Genomic DNA, 19,545 nt, shown 5'->3' on the forward strand with positions numbered 1-19,545 from the left:
TTTTCAGAAAATGACCGTTGAAACTAAAGTAAAAGGTTGCTGGGTGGCACACTGCAGCGGAGCTACGATACTCGACACCCGAGTGGTAGGATGTCCGTTCGTGCCCTTGATCTTCCACACTGTGTGTTACTGATTTCAGCCATGTTAATGTGGAGAGAGGCCAAGAGGAAGTCAGCTGCAAGAATTAGGAAATCAGAGGGAGAGTCACCCTGGGGGTGCTCCCAAGACCTAGCTGCCTGAGAAAGGTGGAGAGCTAAACAGGTTGTCTGCCTGTCCTCTCACCTTGCCTTGCCCAACTGGCCAAACTTCATGCACGAGCCCAGACAGTAAATGTTGGAAAACTATTCACTTGCTGGAAGAGGTCACAGCTGAGCCGAAACATAACCACATCCAACATCAAGCAAGGATCATTGAATAGCAGACAGGAACCAGTGCTGATTTTTCACATACCTAACCTAGAGGCTGAGGCCAATGCAGCACTCTGTCACCAATCTTGGCACTACCTCTATTGAGATCAGCTACAGTAAAAATAAGGGAGCAAACTTTCCTGGTCATGTATGTTTCAATAGTGATGCAATTACAACAAAGCTGTCAGGAGTGCTCTATGGTTTTAGTTTTATTTGGAGGGAGGGGAATTAGATTTAATTTTTTATCAGTACATCCTGGCAGCAGCTATCAGTAGACACAGGCTGTCAGTATGCACCATATCCTTAATCCTCAGGTTGCAGTCTTGTTGCAGGTTTCTAAATAAGTAATTAACTCTAGATTGCTTATTCAGTAAGTTATTTTTTGTACATGATGATATCCTAATTACAATATTTCCTTACATAACAATCAGCTCATCAATTAACATCAATCAACAGTCACATCAGAATGGTAAACACTCACATTGTTCTGTTGCTCGGAGATATTTAGAGTTATCACCCCAATGCGGACACCTTCTGTGCTGATATTTTTCAATAACTGAACTACATCAATGTGCTTGGACCACTTGCAATCCTGTCTGTTCACTGACACAATGTAGTCTCCTTCTCGAAGACCAGCTTCCTACGAAAATTAATAAGACACGTGTCAGTCCCAATTCATTTCTCGTTATTACAGAACAACACAAGCATCACAAACAGGAACCTATACAGTGCTGCTCCAAGTAGCGCAAAACTTGCCACATCAGAGGTGCCAATTCATGGGCTCACACCCGAGACTCCCACAAGGAATTTCACCTTTATCATGAGGGAATGTAGCAACAACTTTCAATTTCCACAGAGAGGGAGGAGGAATTTTTTTTTTAAATGGAGTCACTCCAGCTTACTCTCCTGAACTGGATTGTCAGCAGTCTGGGAGCAGATTACTATCTGATTTCCCACCATCTTAGCAGAAGATGGTTCAGTAAGACCAAGAGAGGAAATGGAGAAAACAACAAACATTTCTGGTATCAACCAACACAGCAAGAGCAGAGTAGCAACACCCAGAGTAGAATTCTTTCTCATTCAAATACTTTTTTTAAAAAATGTAGAAGCCTAGATAAAGGGCCAAGGTCAACAGTGCAGGACACCATCAATGTTGAAAACTTAGGACTTGACTATTCCATACGTGTTCAATCCAATGCGGTGTGAAATTTAACCAAAGGAGTCAACAAGGCATCAACTATGTCAACGCTCAAGAATAGGTTAGGTAGGTGGATGAAGGAAAAGGGGATGAGATATGGGAACAGGATAGGTACTATTAGTGATTAGTACTAATTAGTACTACATGATTAATACTATTTGCTCACGTGGAGGGTAAACACCAACACAGGCTGGTTGAGTTGAATGGCTTGTTTTTGTGTTGTAATGTCTATGTATTTCTATCAGTTTGGTTAATTTTTTGAAGAGATTCTTTTTTTAAAGATAAAGGCAGGAATGCAAAAATGAAAGGATTATATATTACAAGTGAAATGGAGTAAAGTATGCTTACATCTGCAGAGCCACCAGGGACAACTCCTGCAATAAGAACGGGAGAATCTCCACGCAGAGTGAATCCAAATCCTTTTTCACTTTTCTCAAGGTGAACTTCTTTGGCTGGGCTCCACCGGTTCTTGGCAGAGAAAATTGACAAAGGCCCCTAAAAGGGGAGAAATGAGAAAAAAAAAGGAAGGAATATCAGTTATAAATGCACATAGGTTGAACTCCAAATACAGTTTTGGTGGATAATGCCATCAGATGAAGTTGCTCTCATCCCTCCTCCTTCCATCTGTTCAACTCATGACAAATGTTAAAATGAGTAGTACTCCCATTGATACTATTAACAAAGTGGAACCTCCTTTATCCACCTCAATGGAAGGGATTCACAGCTGGATAATGGAGACGGGCAGATAATCCAGAATCTGTTTTACATGTATGCTACAGGAATATCCCAGGCATGGGAATTGAGACAAGTGTAATGCAAATCACAAAAGAAACAGTATGTAGTTTATTCAAAAGAAAAGGAGATGAAATCCAATCAACTAAAGAAGTCACATAATGAGAGGATGCCTTGCCAGACAAGTGCCAGGCAATGACCATCTCCAACAAGAGAGAGTCTAACCACCACCCCTTGACATTCAACGGCATTACCATCGTCGAATCCCCAACCAACAACATCCTGGGGGGTCACCATTGACAAGAAACTTAACTGGACCAGCCACATAAATACTGTGGCTACAAGAACAGGTCAGAGGCTGGATATTCTGCGGCGAGTGACTCACCTCCTGACTCCCCAAAATCTTTCCACCATCTACAAGGCACAAGTCAGCAGTGTGATGGAATACTCTCCACTTGCCTGGATGAATGCAGCTCCAACAATACTCAAGAAGCTCGACACCATCCAGGACAAAGCAGCCCGCTTGATTGGCACCCCATCCACCACCCCAAACATTCACTCCCTTCACCACCGGCGCACGTGGCTGCAGTGTATACCATCTACAGGATGCACTGCAGCAACTGGCCAAGGTTTCTTCAACAGCACCTCCAAAACCCACGACCTCTACCACCTAGAAGGACAAGAGTAGCAGGCACATGGGAACAACACCACCTGCAGGTTGCCATCCAAGACACACACCATCCCAACTTGGAAATATATCGCCATTCCTTCATCGTCACTGGGTCAGAATCCGGGCACTCCCTACCTAACAGCACTGTGGGAGAACCTTCACCACACTGAATGCAGCGGTTCAAGAAGGCGGCTCATCACCACCTTCTCAAGGGCAATTGGGGATGGGCAATAAAAGTTGGCCTTGCCAGTGACACCCACTTCCCATGAACAATAAAAAAAAACACTAGGCCTTATCCTGCCTAAATTTTGGTGGCTAGTTAGGAGAGCAGGCAACAGAGGTTCCACTGAATATCAAACGGCCTTCCTTCTTTCATAGTCGGCTTTCTCCCCAAGTAACTGCAACGTGTGCAGTTTCATGCTGGCTGCTGAATTGTTTGCCACAGTTCTATTTAATGCACAATTACATTGGGTAAGAAATACGATTTCGAGACCAAGTCATAGTCATGTATCCCATCCTGCAAAGCGAGGCTGTGGGCAGACCTTGCATCTGTGAGAATACAAAGGTAACCAGGATCCCACAGAAAATGATATGCCTGAGTAATTGAGATGTGGAGATGCCAGTGATGGACTAGGGTGGACAAATGTAAGGAGTCTTACAACACCAGGTTATAGTCCAACAGCTTTATTTGAAATCACAAGCTTTCGGAGCTTTCCTCCTTTGTCAGGTGAGTGGAGGAAGGAGGAAAGCTCCGAAAGCTTGTGATTTCAAATAAAGCTGTTGGACTATAACCTGGTGTTGTAAGACTCCTTACATAAAGTAATTGAGAATATTGCAAAGACAATAAAACTGTGTAAGGAATCTTACAACACCAGGTTATAGTCCAACAGTTTTATTTGAAAATCACAAGCTTTCGGAGGCTTTCTCCTTCGTCAGGTGTGAACAGACATATTGAAGACCAAATAGTCAGAAACAGAAAACAAAACGTCCCAAAGTATAATCAAAGACTCAGGACCTGGACACAGACTAATCCTGTTATATTAATTGCAGGAGCTTTGTTTAGTTAATGAGGTAACTTTCATCATTGGCACATACAGGATGAGACATCTTAAAAGTCTGCATCCGAGCAACCAAAATACACAAAGATAACGATATGTCCCTCCCCCAGAAGATAGATAGAATTATAAGGAGTCATACAACACCAGGTTATAGTCCAACAGCTTTATTTCCACTCACCTGGTGAAGGAGGAAAGCTCAGAAAGCTTGTGATTCCAAATAAAGCTGTTGGACCATACCCTGGTGTTGTAAGACTCCTTACATTTGTCCACCCCAGTCCATCACCGGCATCTCCACATCATAGATAGAATTGACAAGTTAACACCATAGGATGGATATCGGAAAGGTGTCTGAAACAATGGGCAACCTGGTGGGGGGGGAGATGTCTGGGATAGACGACATCAAGTGACTAATGTCGTTAAGCGACCAGAAGCAAATATGCTTCAGAAAGATATATAAACTGAGGCACTGTCCCACTAAAGTTAGAAGTAGTTTCCTGGAACAGCGGAAGTCCACACACCCTACGATACCAGGCCTGATCAGCTTGAAACTTCTCATGGACAGGTTGTACCATCGTTGTTTATTTGATATAACTCTATTAGAATGTTGTTATATAAATACTTGTTTGGTATAACCGCATTAGAATATTGTTCTTGTGTCTATAATAAAGCTTGCATGTTCGGTCACACTCGGGCCCGAATCATTGTGGGAGTTATTATTAAGAAGGATTAACAACCCTTGGCAGCATTAATAATAGCATATTTCCAACACATTGGAAGATATTAGAGGATAGCCATCAAAGAATTATAAGATAACAATCCAGTTATGGTCATTGCGTCTCTGAGCTACTTCTCCTCCCAGCATCCTTCCTGTGTAAAAATCCAGACTTATCTCACTGCTACTCCATCTTTTTCATTCCTGAAAACTGTGGAACTCCCTACATTCCTCCGATAATCTCAAGCATTTAAAACCCAAGCTGGCATCACCTAAACATTGCCTCTTCACTCCTACACTTTTCAACTTGGTGGTTGCCCACTGTTAATAGCCTTGGACAGTCAGCTAGTTTTTTAATGTAAGAAAATCAGAGGAATTAAGCTGATAAGTCATTTCTATTCAAATCAACTCACATGTATTGTACACATGCATCATTATATCAGCTTCCTCAACCTTTTCTCTTAACCTTCCCCCTTTCTGAATGCCTTCCTTTCTCAATACCCCAACTGACTGCACCTAGCACAGTTCATGGAATGGAATAACTAAATGTTAACAGATTGGAATACATGAAGGGCAAAATCAGGAGGGCAAAAAGGGGACATGAGATTGCTTTGGCAGATAAGGCAAAGGAGAATCCAAAGAGCTTCTACAAATACATAAAAGGCAAAAGAGTAACTAGGGAGAGAGTAGGGCCTCTTAAGGATCAACCAGGTCATCTATGTGCAGAACCACAAGAGATGGGTGAGATCCTGAATGAATATTTCACATCGGTATTTACGGTTGAGAAAGGCATGGATGTTAGGGAACTTGGGGAAATAAATAGTGATGTCTTGAGGAGTGTACATATCACAGAGAGGGAGGTGCTGGAAGTCTTAACGCGCATCAAGGTAGATAAATCTCCGGGACCTGATGAAATGTATCCCAGGACGTTATGGGAGGTTAGGGAGGAAATTGCGGGTCCCCTAGCAAAGATATTTGAATCATCCACCGCTACAGGTGAGGTGCCTGAAGATTGGAGGGTAGCAAATGTTGTGCCTTTGTTTAAGAAGGGCGGCAGGGAAAAGCCTGGGAACTACAGACCGGTGAGCCTGACATCTGCAGTGGGTAAGTTGTTAGAGGGTATTCTGAGAGACAGGATCTACAGGCATTTGGAGAGGCAGGGACTGATTAGGAACAGTCAGCATGGTTTTGTGAGTGGAAAATCATGTCTCTCGAATTTGATTGAGTTTTTTGAAGGGGTAACCAAGAAGATAGATGAGGGCTGTGCAGTAGACGTGGTCTACATGGACTTTAGCAAAGCCTTTGACAAGGTACCGCATGGTAATTTGTTACATAAGGTTAAATCTCACGGGATCCAAGGTGAGGTAGCCAATTGGATACAAAATTGGATTGACGACAGAAGACAGAGGGTGGTTGTAGAGGGTTGTTTTTCAAACTGGAGGCCTGTGACCAGCGGTGTGCCTCAGGGATCGGTGCTGGGTCCGCTGTTATTTGTTATTTATATTAATGATTTGGATGAGAATTTAGGAGGCATGGTTAGTAAGTTTGCAGATGACACCAAGATTGGTGGCATTGTGGACAGTGAAGAAGGTTATCTAGGATTGCAACGGGATCTTGATAAATTGGGCCAGTGGGCCGATGAATGGCAGATGGAGTTTAATTTAGATAAATGTGAGGTGATGCATTTTGGTAGATCGAATCGGGCCAGGACCTACTCCGTTAATGGTAGGGCGTTGGGGAGAGTTATAGAACAAAGAGATCTAGGAGTACAGGTTCATAGCTCCTTGAAAGTGGAGTCACAGGTGGATAGGGTGGTGAAGGCGGCATTCGGCATGCTTGGTTTCATTGGTCAGAACATTGAATACAGGAGTTGGGATGTCTTGTTGAAGTTGTACAAGACATTAGTAAGGCCACACTTGGAATACTGTGTACAGTTCTGGTCACCCTATTATAGAAAGGATATTATTAAACTAGAAAGAGTGCAGAAAAGATTTACTAGGATGCTACCGGGACTTGATGGTTTGACTTATAGGGAGAGGTTGGATAGACTGAGACTTTTTTCCCTGGAGAGTAGGAGGTTTAGGGGTGATCTTATAGAAGTCTATAAAATAATGAGGGGCATAGATAAGGAAGACAGTCAAAATCTTTTCCCAAAGGTAGGGGAGTCTATAACGAGGGGGCATAGATTTAAGGTGAGAGGGGAGAGATACAAAAGGGTCCAGAGGGGCAATTTTTTCACTCAAAGGGTGGTGAGTGTCTGGAACGAGCTGCCAGAGGCAGTAGTAGAGGCGGGTACAATTTTGTCTTTTAAAAAGCATTTGGACAGTTACATGGGTAAGATGGGTATAGAGGGATATGGGCCAAGTGCAGGCAATTGGGACTAGCTTAGTGGTATAAACTGGGCGACATGGACATGTTGGGCTGAAGGGCCTGTAAACTTCTATGATTCTATGATTCTATAAGGCTAATGGATTGGACAGATGTTTCACAAAACATGAAATGGAATATGTCTAACTACATTAACAATGCATAAGGCACAAGAAAAATGCTACTCAGTTATCTGATGCCTTATTTGGAGACTTGCCTTATAATTCACAGGCAGCTATCCGGAACAGTGAGTTTTCAAGAATTTTCAAAAGGCGTAGAATAAATATCTGGTTCGGAAGAGGATCGATGATTATAAGAACAGGTATAGATTGAGACAGTCAAATGTTCCATGGGACATAATGGTTTATGTGCTGTGGGTGGTGGGGAATAAAAAATGTTGTCTGAGGAGGACAGCAGGCCTGGAATGAACAGTCAATACCACTAGGAAAGGAGGGGGGGAATATTCTGGAAGTTTCCTCATTAACTTTGGAAGATCAGGGACTATTTATCAGAATATTTCTTTAAGAGATTAAGTAGATGGAACATAGTCCACGAAAGGATAGAGGAATGAGCTTGATCAGCTGAATGGTACATAAATATGTATATATATAAATAATAACAACTATTGTAGTATCAAATTTTTGTTCTATTTTCTTCTTCCTCATTGGTTGTGTTGAAATCTGTTATTCTCTTTTCAAATTAGTTCTTGTTTTTTTTTATACTTTCAAGAGTCACAATCATATTATACAAAACATCTCTCCAATTAGAATTTTTTTTTAGTATTAATACAGATCTCAAGAGTGACCAAATTGAAATCTCCAAGAGAATCGACAAAAATAATTCAAGCAGCTGTGGTGAAGGGATCAAATCTTGTCAGGTGCAAGTTAAAACTCGGAAGGATGAGTAAGAAGAGAAGAATAAAATAAAGTTGTGGAATATGTTACTGGAGAAGGTAATTGAAGTAGACAGTATAAATGGGTTCAAGAGTCAACGAGATCTGTCTCTGGAAAGAGAATGGATTAAGGGTTATCATCAGAGGCAGGTAGGTGGGATTAAATCAATCAAAAAGGTAAAGGCTTGTTTGTTTAATAACCTTTTCCTATCCTATCCTTAAAACTCTTACTTGAATGATGTGACACACCAAACAGTGCAATTATCATAGGTTTTCACTGACCACATTAAGCAGGACATGGCACATCAAAAACCAAAGCAGAATTCTATTAGTGAGATGACCAGTATACTTACCAATCTGTGAAAAATATCCGTGACTTTCACCTTGGAAAAGTTTGGAGTTTTAATTTCTGGTTTCTGCTGCGTTTTTGCTGCAAAGGAAGATCAACATTTACAGGTTTATACGAATTTGAGTGGCTTACAGAATGTCCAGTGGACTGCAGCCGCTTCTCCCATCTCCAGTCTTCAGGGAAATGACTGCAAGGGAGTGCTCATCAAGGGACTGGATGGTGCTGTCCTTCCACCTCCGAGACCCAGGTTCAATTCAGCCAATTGATGGGAAACCTCCTGTGTTGGCTGGTTGTAAGAGCCCTATGCAAAATGAGTTTGTTCGGGTTCAATCTAGAATTCTCTCCCCCTAAAGGCTGTGGGTGCTGGGTGAATTGAAATTTTCAAGACTGAGATTGACAGATTTTTATTAGGTAAAGGTATCAACGGAATATGGATCAAAGGCAGGTAAATGGAGTTAAGGTGCGATCAGCCATGTTCTAATTGAATGATTGAACAGGCTCGAAGGGCTGAATGGCCTACTCCTGTGCCTATGTTCCAATGCAGTTCCATAGACCCACTGCACAAAAGTACCTCTAAGTTATTACTAATTTATTCACTGTAATGGAAGTGAGTGAGAAATGGGGGAAACAAAACAAAAAAAAAATCACACTGATGCAGTAAGAGTTGTTCTTCTGGAGCCGAAATACATACTTGGGGCAGAGTAGTGGGAGCTTGATGCAGTACCTGGTGCTCGACACCAATGGGTTAAAAATCACACCGAGGTATGAAATTGCTTTTTACATAAGAGTTTAGAACTAGCTATAGATATTTTATATTGTTGTGTGGCATTGGCAGAGTGGTACTCAAATGGCAACCATTGAAAGCGGCACTGTCATTTTGTACCTTTTATTTACTCTCAGGATGTGGGTTGATGCTGGCAAAGCCACATTCCTTGTCCATCGCCAGCTGCATTGAGAAGGTGGGCTGCCTTCCACAGCAATTGTTTGCACAACCGAATGGCTTGCTAGACCACTTCAGATGTTATTAAGAGTCAACTATGTTGTGAGGGACTGGAGTCATGTGTAGGCCAGACTGGGTTGGCAAGTTCCCTTTCCTGAAAGGCATTAATCAACCACTTGGGATTTTATGAATCTGGCAACTTACATGGTAATTTTTCAGTTACCAACCCACAAATTACCAGATTTACTGAATTCAATTACACAACTTACCATGGTAGGATTTGACTTCTGAATTGCACCCTATTACTTACTGGGCCCATTCGACAGAGGCCCATCTGATCCTGGAACCTCGAGCCTTGAACCTTGAGCCACTAGATTCATAGAGTTCACTTCCTTTATGTGCTGTGCATGGCAGGACTGCCTGACATTGGCAGCTCATCATCTATATAACAATGCTATTAACTTACGATGAATTTCTGGAGCTTCGACAGTATCAAAAAAGTCATCCTCGCGATCGATTTCAGAGTACTTCTTCAGTGATCGTTTGTGGGCAAAAGCTAGCACCTCCTGCAGGATATCCATCTTCCTCAGGATCCGACACAGGCTGTGAATTCTCATTGCTTCTTCGTGCTTAATTATTGCTTTCTTTAAATGAGCCTTCCCTATGGAAATTAAGGGAAAAAAGACTTAGAGATAGTCAGAAGAATAGTCATTGCCGTGATTACTTAAACCAAACTGCAATTCTGTATTTGTGATGCACTGGTCCATTCACCTCACACACCCAAGTTTGAATCCAACCCTGACTGATGTAACAAAAGTTTGTTCCCTCTTCAAACGGAAGTGAGGAAATTAGCACAAAAGTGCTCATAATTTGGTACAAATTTTGCAATCTTGCTCAGAGAGGCTAGAAGTATGACTCGCATAGGAAATTAAAAAAAAAATTTCACAAGATGTTCCAGGACACAGATTCATGCTACAGTCCTAAACATGCTGAGCTCCCAATTTCAGTCACACTAGTCTGGGGAGCGAAGGGAGAATAATTCCCACAAAGGAGGAGTGAAATCAGTAACGATTAACCTTGGGCCAGTCTCAAGTACTTTCTACCAACTGTTAAGGGGTGATCTGATCGAAGTTTATAAGATATTAAGGGGAACAGATAAGGTGGATAGAGAGAAACTATTTCCGCTGGTTGGGGATTCGAGGAGTAGGGGGCAGAGTCTAAAAATTAGAGCCAGACCTTTTAGGAGTGAGATTAGAAAACATTTCTACACACAAAGGGTGGTAGAAGTTTGGAACTCTCTTCCGCAAACGGCAATTGATACTAGCTCAATTGCTAAATTTAAATCTGAGATAGATAGCTTTTTGGCAACCAAAGGTATTAAGGGATATGGGCCAAAGGCAGGTATATGGAGTTAGATCACAGATCAGCCATAATCTTATCAAATGGCAGAGCAGGCACGAGGGGCTGAATGGCCTACTCTTGTTCCTAGGTTCCTAACTGGTTCCAGAGGAGTACTGTATTGCAAGAGATCTGGAAGAAACTAACATGTTGCTGACAACACCATTAGAGGATAGAATGTGGATGTGGTAGCATTATATGTACTGCACTGCCAAATGTCTTTTTCCTGATGAAGTCATCACTATTCACTGGTTAAACAAAACGAAAAACACAAACTCAAGAAATAAGAATCTTCAAGTAAAAATGTTTTGCTTTCCCCATTGTCTGTAGTTTGGCCTGGGCAACAATGTATCACTCACTTGGACAAACAATAGTTATGGTAGTAATAAGAAAAAAATTGCAAATGCTGGTAATATGAAATGAAAGCAGAAAATAACTGAAATACATTGCAGACAGCCAGCACCTGTAAAGACAAAAAGATGAGTTAACTTTTCAGTTCGATATCCTTCATCAAAAGTACTGATCTGCAATGTATTTCAGTCATGTTTTTATTGTGATAGCAGTGTAATTTTTTTTGACACACTAGAGCGCACAGGGTTGGAAACTGGAAATTTACATAAGAACATAAGAACATAAGAAATTGGAGCAGGAGTAGGCCAATCGGCCCCTCGAGCCTGCTCCGCCATTCAATAAGATCATGGCTGATCTGATCCCAACCACAAATCTAAAGAACACAAGAAGTCGGAGCAGGACCCGGCCACATAGCCCCTGGGCCCTCTCCGCCACCCACAGGGCATTGACCGATCCGAACTCAGCTTCATGTCCAATTTCCTGCCCGCTCCCCATAACCCCTAATTCCCTTTACTTCTAGGAAACTGTCTATTTCTGTTTTAAATTTATCTAATGATGTAGCTTCCACAGCTTCCTGGGGCAGCAAATTCCACAGACCTACCACCCTCTGAGTGAAGAAGTTTCTCCTCATCTCAGTTTTGAAAGAGCAGCCCCTTATTCTAAGATTATGCCACAAATTTTCCAACACATTATTGATAACAATTTATCTCAAGAAATCAGAGGCTGAAACCACTCCCTGTAAGAATCGCTCTGACATTAAGTGGAACAACGGCCTTTTTTTTAAAAGGAGATATCAAGACAATGGTGGCCGTGCTTTCATAAAATCATAGAAGTTGCAGCATGAAAGGAGGCCATTCGGCCCATTGAGCCCGTGCCTACTCTTTGTAAGATCAATCCAATTAGCCCCATTCTGCCGTAGACCAGCAAATTTTTCCCCTTCAAGTATTTATCCAATTCCTTTTTGAAAGCAACGATTGAATCCGCTTCCACCACCCTTTCAGGAAGCGCATTCCGCATCATTACTACTCTTTTTTTATATTCGTTCATGGGATGTGGTCGTCGCTGGCAAGGCCAGCATTTATTGCCCATCCCTAATTGCCCTTGAGAAGGTGGTGGTGAGCCGCCTTCTTGAACCACTGCAGTCCGTGTGATGAAGGTTCTCCCACAGTGCTGTTAGGTAGGGAGTTCCAGGACTTTGACCCAGCGACGATGAAGAAACGACGATATATTTCCAAGTCGGGATGGTGTGTGACTTGGAGGGGATCGTGTAGGTGGTGTTACCCTGCTGCCCTTGTCCTTCTAGGTGGTAGAGGTCGCGGGTTTGGGAGGTGCTGTCGAAGAAGTCTTGCCGAGTTGCTGCAGTGCATCCTTTGGATGGTACACACTGCAGCCAAGGTACGCCAGTGATGAAGGGAGTGAATGTTTAGGGTGGTGGAAGGGGTGCCAATCAAACGGGCTGCTTTGTCCTGGATGGTGTTGAGCTTCTTGAGTGTTGCCAGAGCTGCACTCATCCAGGCAAGTGGAGAGTATTCCATCACACTCCTGACTTGTGCCTTGTCGATGGTGGAAAGGCTTTGGGGAGTCAGGAGGTGAGTCACTCGCAGCCTGCAGACTGCACAGCCTCTGACCTGCTCTTGTAGCCACAGTTTCTATGCGGTGGTCCAGTTAAGTTTCTGGTCAATGGTGACCCCCAGGATGTCGATGGTGGGGGATTTGCCAATGGTAATGCCTTTGAATGTCAAGGGGAGGTGGTTGGATTCTATCTTGTTGGAGATGGTCATTGCCAGGCACTTGTCTGGCGCGAATGATACTTGCCACTTATCAGCCCAAGCCTGGATGTTATCCAGGTCTTGCTGCATGCGGGCACGGACTGCTTCATTATCTGAGGGGTTGCGACTGGAACTAAACACTGTGCAATCGTAAACCAACATCTCTATTTCTGACCGTATGATGGAGAGAAGGTCATTAATGAAGCAGCTGAAGATGGTTGGGCCTAGGACACTGCCCTGAGGAACTCCTGCAGCAATGTCCTGGGGCTGAGATGATTGGCCTCCAACAACCACTACCATCTTCCTTTCTGCTAGGTATGACTCCAGCCACTGAAGAGTTTTCCCCCTGATTCCCATTGATTTCAATTTTACTAGGGCTCCTTGGTGCCACACTCGGTCAAATACTGCCTTGATGCAGTCACTCCCCTCTCACCTCTGGAATTCAGCTCTTTTGTCAAGGTTTGGACCAAGGCTGTAATGAGGTCTGGAGCCGAGTGGTCCTGGCGGAACCCAAACTGAGCATCGGTGAGCAGGTTATTGGTGAGTAAGTGACGCTTGATAGCACTGTCGACGACACCTTCCATCACTTTGCTGATGACTGAGAGTAGGCTGATGGGGCGGTAATTGGCCGGAATGGATTTGTCCTGCTTTTTGTGGACAGGACATAACTGGGTAATTTTCCACATTGTCGGGTTGATGCCAATGTTGTAGCTGTACTGGAATAGTTTGGCTAGAGGCGCGGCTAGTTCAGGAGCACAAGTCTTCAGCACTATAGCCGGAATGTTGTCGGGGCCCATATCCTTTGTTGTATCCAGTGCACTCAGCCGTTTCTTGATATCACGTGGAGTGAATCGAATTGGCTGAAGACTGGCTTCTGTGATGGTGGGGATATCGAGAGGAGGCTGAGATGAATCATCCACTCGGCACTTCTGGCTGAAGATGGGTGCAAACGCTACAGTTTGTCTTTTGCACTCGTGTTGGACTCTGCCATCATTGAGGATGGGGATCTTCACAGAGCCTCCCCTTCCAGTTAATTGTTGAATTGTCCACCACCATTCACGACTGGATGTGGCAGGACTGCAGAGCTTTGATCTGATCCTTGATTGTGGAATCGCTGAGCTCTGTCTATAGCATGTTGCTTCCGCTGTTTAGCATGCATGTATTCCTGTGTTGTAGCTTCGCCAGGTTAGCACCTCATTTTTAGGTATACCTGGTGCTGCTCCTGGCATGCTCTTCTACACTCCTCATTGAACCAGGGTTGATCCCCTGGCTTGTTGGTAATGGTAGAGTGAGGAATATGCCGGGCCATGAGGTTACAGATTGTGCTGGAATACAATTCTGCTGCAGCTGATGGCCCACAGCGCCTCATGGATGCCCAGTTTTGAGCTGCTAGATCTGTTCTGAATCTATCCCATTTAGCACGGTTGTAGTGCCACACAACATGTTGGATGGTGTCCTCAGTGTGAAGACGGGACTTTGTCTCCACGAGGATTGTGCGGTGGTCACTCCTACCAATACTGTCATGGTAGATTGGTGAGGGCGAGGTCAAGTAGGTTCTTCCCTCGTGTTGGTTCGTTCACCACCTGCCGCAGGCCCAGACTGGCAGCTATGTCCTTCAGGACTCGGCCAGCTCAGTCAGTGATGGTGCTACCAAACCACTCGGTGATGGACATTGAAGTCCCCAACCAGAGTATATTCTGTGCCCTTGCTACCATCAGTGCTTCCTCCAAGGAGAACTGATTCATCAGCTGAGGGAGGGTGGTGGGTGGTAATCAGCAGGAGGTTTCCTTGCCCATGTTTTATCTGATGCCATGAGATTTCATGGGGTCCGGAGTCAATGTTGAGGACTCCCAGGGCCACTCCCTCTTGATTGTATATCACTGTACCGCCACCGCTGGTCGGTCTGTCCTGCCGGTGGGGCAGGACATACCCAGGGATGATAATGGAAGAGTCTGGGACGTTGGCTGAAAGGTATGATTCTGAGAGTATGGCTATGTCAGGCTGTTGCTTGACTAGTCTGTGGGACACCTCTCCCAATTTTGGCACAAGTCCCCAGATGTTAGTGAGGAGGACTTTGTAGGGTTGACTGGGCTTGGTTTGCCTTTGTCGTGTCCGGTGCCTCGTGGTCCATCTGGTTTTATTCTTATCATGACTTTTTGTAGCAAGATTTTACAACTGAGTGGCTTGCTAGGCCATTTCAGAGGGCGATTGAGAATCAACTACATTGCTGTGGGTCTGGAGTCACAATGAGGCCGGACCGGGTAAAGACGGCACGTTTCCTTCCCTAAAGGACATCTGTGAACAAAATGGGTTTTTACGACAATCCGGTAGTTTAATGGCCACCATTACTGATACTAGTTTTTTTTTATTCCAGATTTTATTTAATTAATTGAATTTAAATTTCCCAGCTGCCATGGCGGGATTTGAACTCAAGACTCGCTCTGTAAAAAAGTTTTTCCTCATGACACCTTTGGTTCTTTTCCCATTCACCTTAAACCTGTGTCCTCTGGTTCTCGATCCTGCTGCCAATGGGAACACTTTCTCTATTTACTTTATCTCAGCCCTTCATGATTTTGAACACTTCTATCAAATCTCCTGATAACCCCTCTGCTCTAAGGAGAACCACCCCAGCTGCTCCAGTCTATCCATGTAACTGAAGTCCCTCATCCCTAGAACCATTCTGGTAAATCTTTTCTGCACCCTCTCTAAGGCCCTCACATCCTTCATAAAGTGCGGTCCCCAGAATTGGACACAATACTGTGAAGCGTCTTGGGACATTTTACTACGTTAAAGGCGCTATATAAATGCAAGTTTTGTTGTTGTATAGTGTTGCACTGCTGAAACTCAAAAATGAAAAATTGCAGGGTCTAATTTTCTCTATTTCATAATCATAACTCTGCAGAATTGTCAATATTTTTTGAAATACAAAAAAAATGGTTTCATTTGCTTTGCCACCTCCACCCTCAAAAATTTTTAATTAAAAGGATTATTTTTGATTTCCCCCTCCCCCCCCACCCCAAACAACTTCACTCTGCTCCCCTTCTGAAGAGGCCGACATGCAGTAGTGCTTCACAGATGCTTGCAGTGCCTCACCCAAGTAGCCATTCTTCATGTATGCACTGGAGAGAACATCAGTGCACTATTTGATTGCGAAGGGCATTCAGCCAAGCTTAGTCCTAAGAACATAAGAAATAGGAACAGGAGTAGGCCATACGGGCCCCTCGCGCCTGCTCCGCCATTCAATAAGATCATGGCTAATCTTTTACCTCAACTCCACTTTCCTGCCCTATCCTCATATCCCTAGATTCCCTTAGTGTCCAAAAATCTATTGATCTCAGTCTTGAATATACTCAACGACTAAGCATCCACAGCCCTCTGGGGCAGAGAATTCCAAAGATTCACAACCCTCTGAGCGAAGAAATTCCTCCTCATCTCGGTCCTAAGTGGCCGACCCCTAATCTTGAGACTATGAGCCATGGTTTTAGACTCTCCAGCCAGGGGAAACGGCCTCTGAGCATTCATCCTGTCAAGCCCTCTCAGAATTTTGTGTGCTTCAATGAAATCCCTCTAATTCTTTTAAACTCCAGAGAATATAGGCCCATTCTACACAATCTCTCCTCATACGACAACGCTCTCATCCCAGGATTCAATCTAGTGAACCTTTGTTGCACCCCCTGGAGGCAAGTATATCCTTCCTTAGGTGAGGAGACCAAAACTGTACACAGTACTCCAGGTGTGGTCTCATCAGAGCCCTATATAACTGCAGCAAGACCTCCTTACTCTCATACTCCAACCCCCTTGCAACAAAGGCTAACATACCATTTGCCTTCCTAATTGCTTGCTGTACCTGCATGTTAACTTTCTATGATTTGTGTACAAAGACACCCAAATCCCTCTGAACACCAACATTTCTTAGTCTCTCACTGTTTAAAAATTTTACTGCTTTTCTATTCTTCCTACCAAGGTGGATAATTTCACATTTCCCCACATTATACTCCATCTGCCACCTTCTCGCCCACTCACTTAACCTGTCTAAATCCCTTTGCAGCCTCTTTGTGTCCTCCTCACAGCTTACTTTCCCACCTAGCTTTGTATCGTCAGCAAACGTGGATACATTGCACTCGGTCCCCTCATCTAAGTCATTGATATATATTGTAAACAGCTGAGGCCCTTGCGGCACCCCACTGGTTACAACCTACCAACCCGAAAATGGCCCATTTATTCCTACTCACAGTTTTCTGTCCATTAATCAATGCTCAATGTATTGCCCCCAATCCCATGAGCCCTAATTTTGTGTAACAACCTCTTGTGTGACACCTTATCGAATGCCTTTTGAAAATCCAAATATATTAAATCCACTGGTTCTCCCTTATCTACACTGCAAGTTACACCCTCAAAAAACTCTAATAGATTTGTTGAACAAGATTTCCCTTTCACAGAACCATATTGACTCTGCCTAATCATATTATGATTTTTCTAAGTGCCGTTACTTCGTCCTTAATAATAGATTCTAGCATTTTCCCTACTACTGATGTCAGGCTAACTGACCTACAGATCCCTGTTTTCTCTCTCCCTCCTTTCTTGAATAGCAGGGTTACATTTGCTACCTTCCAATCCACGGGAACCGTTCTAGAATCTAGGGAATTCTGGATGATCAAAAGCATTGCATCCACTATCTCTTTTAAAACCCTAGGATTATGGGCCATCAGGTCCAGGGGATTTGTCAGCTTTTAGTCCCATTAATTTCTCCAGTACTTTTTCTTTACTAACCTTAATTACTTTAAATTCCTCACTCTCATTAGACCCTTGGTTCCCCACTATTTGTATGTTTTTGTATCTTCTATTGTGAAGACAGATACAAAATATTTAACATCTCTGCCATTTCCTTATTTCCCATTATAATTTCTCCTAATCATGCCTTTAAGGGACCCACGTTTACTTTTGCTAATCTCTTCCTTTTTATATACTTGTAGAAGCCCTTACAATCTGTTTTTATATTTCTTGCTTGTTTACTCTCATTCTATTTTCTCCCTTTTTATCAATTTCTTGGTCATCTTTTGCTGATTTCTGATACCCTCCCAATCCTCAGGACAATTACTCTTTTTGGCAAAATTGTAAGCCTCTTTTTATTTAATATGATCCTTAACTTCTCTAGTTAGCCACGGTTGGCTCACTTTTTCCCGTGGAGTTTTTGTTCCTCAAAGGAATGTATATTCATTGAGAATTGTGAATTATTTCTTTAAATGTTCGCCATTGTTTATCTACCATCATATCTTTTAATCTCATTTCCCAATCTACCTTAGCCAACTCGCCCCTCATACCTATGTAATTGGCTTTTTAAAATTTAAGACCCTAGTTTTAGACATAACTCCATTACTCTCAATCTCAATATGAAATTCTATCATGGCATGATGGATCCTCCCCAGAGGATCCTTAACTATAAGGTTACTAATTAACCCTGTCTAATTACACAATACACAATCCAGTTCTCAACCAATGTATGTGCACGCGTGTGAGATCCACGGCTGATCTTTCTCTCCCGAGTCCATTTCAGAGTAGTGTCTCCACTTCCTCCCCAACTGAGATTAGCTAACTCAGCACAGACCATGAATCAAATCTAGTTACATCCAGGTCGCTATGCTTTGGTTCCAGCAGAGACTATACATATGATAATCACCATCACAAAGACTATATACTTCCACCACCAGAACAATGCCTGCCTCCAGCCTTACATCAGCCCAATGCTGTGGAAACCCTCATTCATGCCTTTGTCAGCTCCAGTCTTGACTATTCCAATATCTTCTGGCTGGCCTCCCATGATCCGCCACTGTAAACTTCAGCTCATCCAAAACTCTACCACCTGTATCCTATCAATGACCTACATTAACTCCCCAACGTCTCCAATTTAAAACGTGCACCTTTGCGATTAAATCTCTTCATGGCCGTGCCCCTCCCCATCTCTAACTTCCTTCAGCCGTACAACCTCCCCCCGAAACTTTCTCTTTCTCTGACTTTGGCCTTTTGTGCATCCCCCTCCCTTCACTATCAAGGCGGCTGTTCCCCCTCAGTTTTTTGGGCCCAACTCTCCGAATTCCCTCCTTAAACCTCTCCATCTCCATATTCTCCTTTAAGACCTTCCTTAAAACCCATGTTTTTGACCAGGCTTTTAATCACCCCTCCTAATATGTACTTCTTTGGCTCGGTGGCAATTTATTGCTGACTAAGCCTCTGTGAAGCACCATTGGATGTTTTTCTACGTTGAAGGCACAAGAGATGCGAGTTGTTGTTGTAATCTGGGCTCAGGACACTCCAGTGTACAACTGAGGAAATACTCGGGACAGATGAAGCGTTAAGCTAAAGTCCTGTTCACAAGGACTCTGAAAGACCCCATGGCACTATCTGACAATCTCTCCTGGTGTCCTGGACAACATTCCTCCCTTAACATACCACCAAAAATAGGTAATTCATCTCAAAACAGATTATCTGATCATTATCACATTCATGTTTCGGGACCTTGCTGTGCGCAAATTGGCTGCTGCGTTTCCTACATTACAACAGTGACTACAATTCAAAAAGTACTTCATTGGCTGTAAAGTGCTTTGGGACATTGTTAGGTTGTGAAAGGTGCTGTATAAATGCAAGTCTTTCTTTTTCTTTCATTGCTGTTTGTGGGATGCAGGTAGTGGAGAATGCCAAGCCATA

The 19,545-nt window shown here is 43.3% G+C and overlaps 1 protein-coding gene across 2 annotated transcripts in view; it reads right to left on the bottom strand.

Moving 5' to 3' along the window:
* Positions 1 to 19,545, bottom strand: part of rhpn1 (rhophilin, Rho GTPase binding protein 1) — a 129,323-nt gene that overhangs the window by 8,168 nt on the left and 101,610 nt on the right. For both annotated transcript variants that reach the window (XM_067978756.1, XM_067978755.1), the window contains 4 exons: positions 9,792 to 9,986; positions 8,390 to 8,466; positions 1,954 to 2,100; positions 889 to 1,047 (listed from right to left, as the gene is read on the bottom strand). In XM_067978756.1, the coding sequence (XP_067834857.1) occupies positions 889 to 1,047; positions 1,954 to 2,100; positions 8,390 to 8,466; positions 9,792 to 9,986 (578 nt within the window). The remainder of the gene's footprint in view (positions 1 to 888; positions 1,048 to 1,953; positions 2,101 to 8,389; positions 8,467 to 9,791; positions 9,987 to 19,545) is intronic.

Source organism: Heptranchias perlo, chromosome 3 (genome assembly GCF_035084215.1).
Source record: "Heptranchias perlo isolate sHepPer1 chromosome 3, sHepPer1.hap1, whole genome shotgun sequence".
Taxonomy (NCBI): domain Eukaryota; kingdom Metazoa; phylum Chordata; class Chondrichthyes; order Hexanchiformes; family Hexanchidae; genus Heptranchias; species Heptranchias perlo.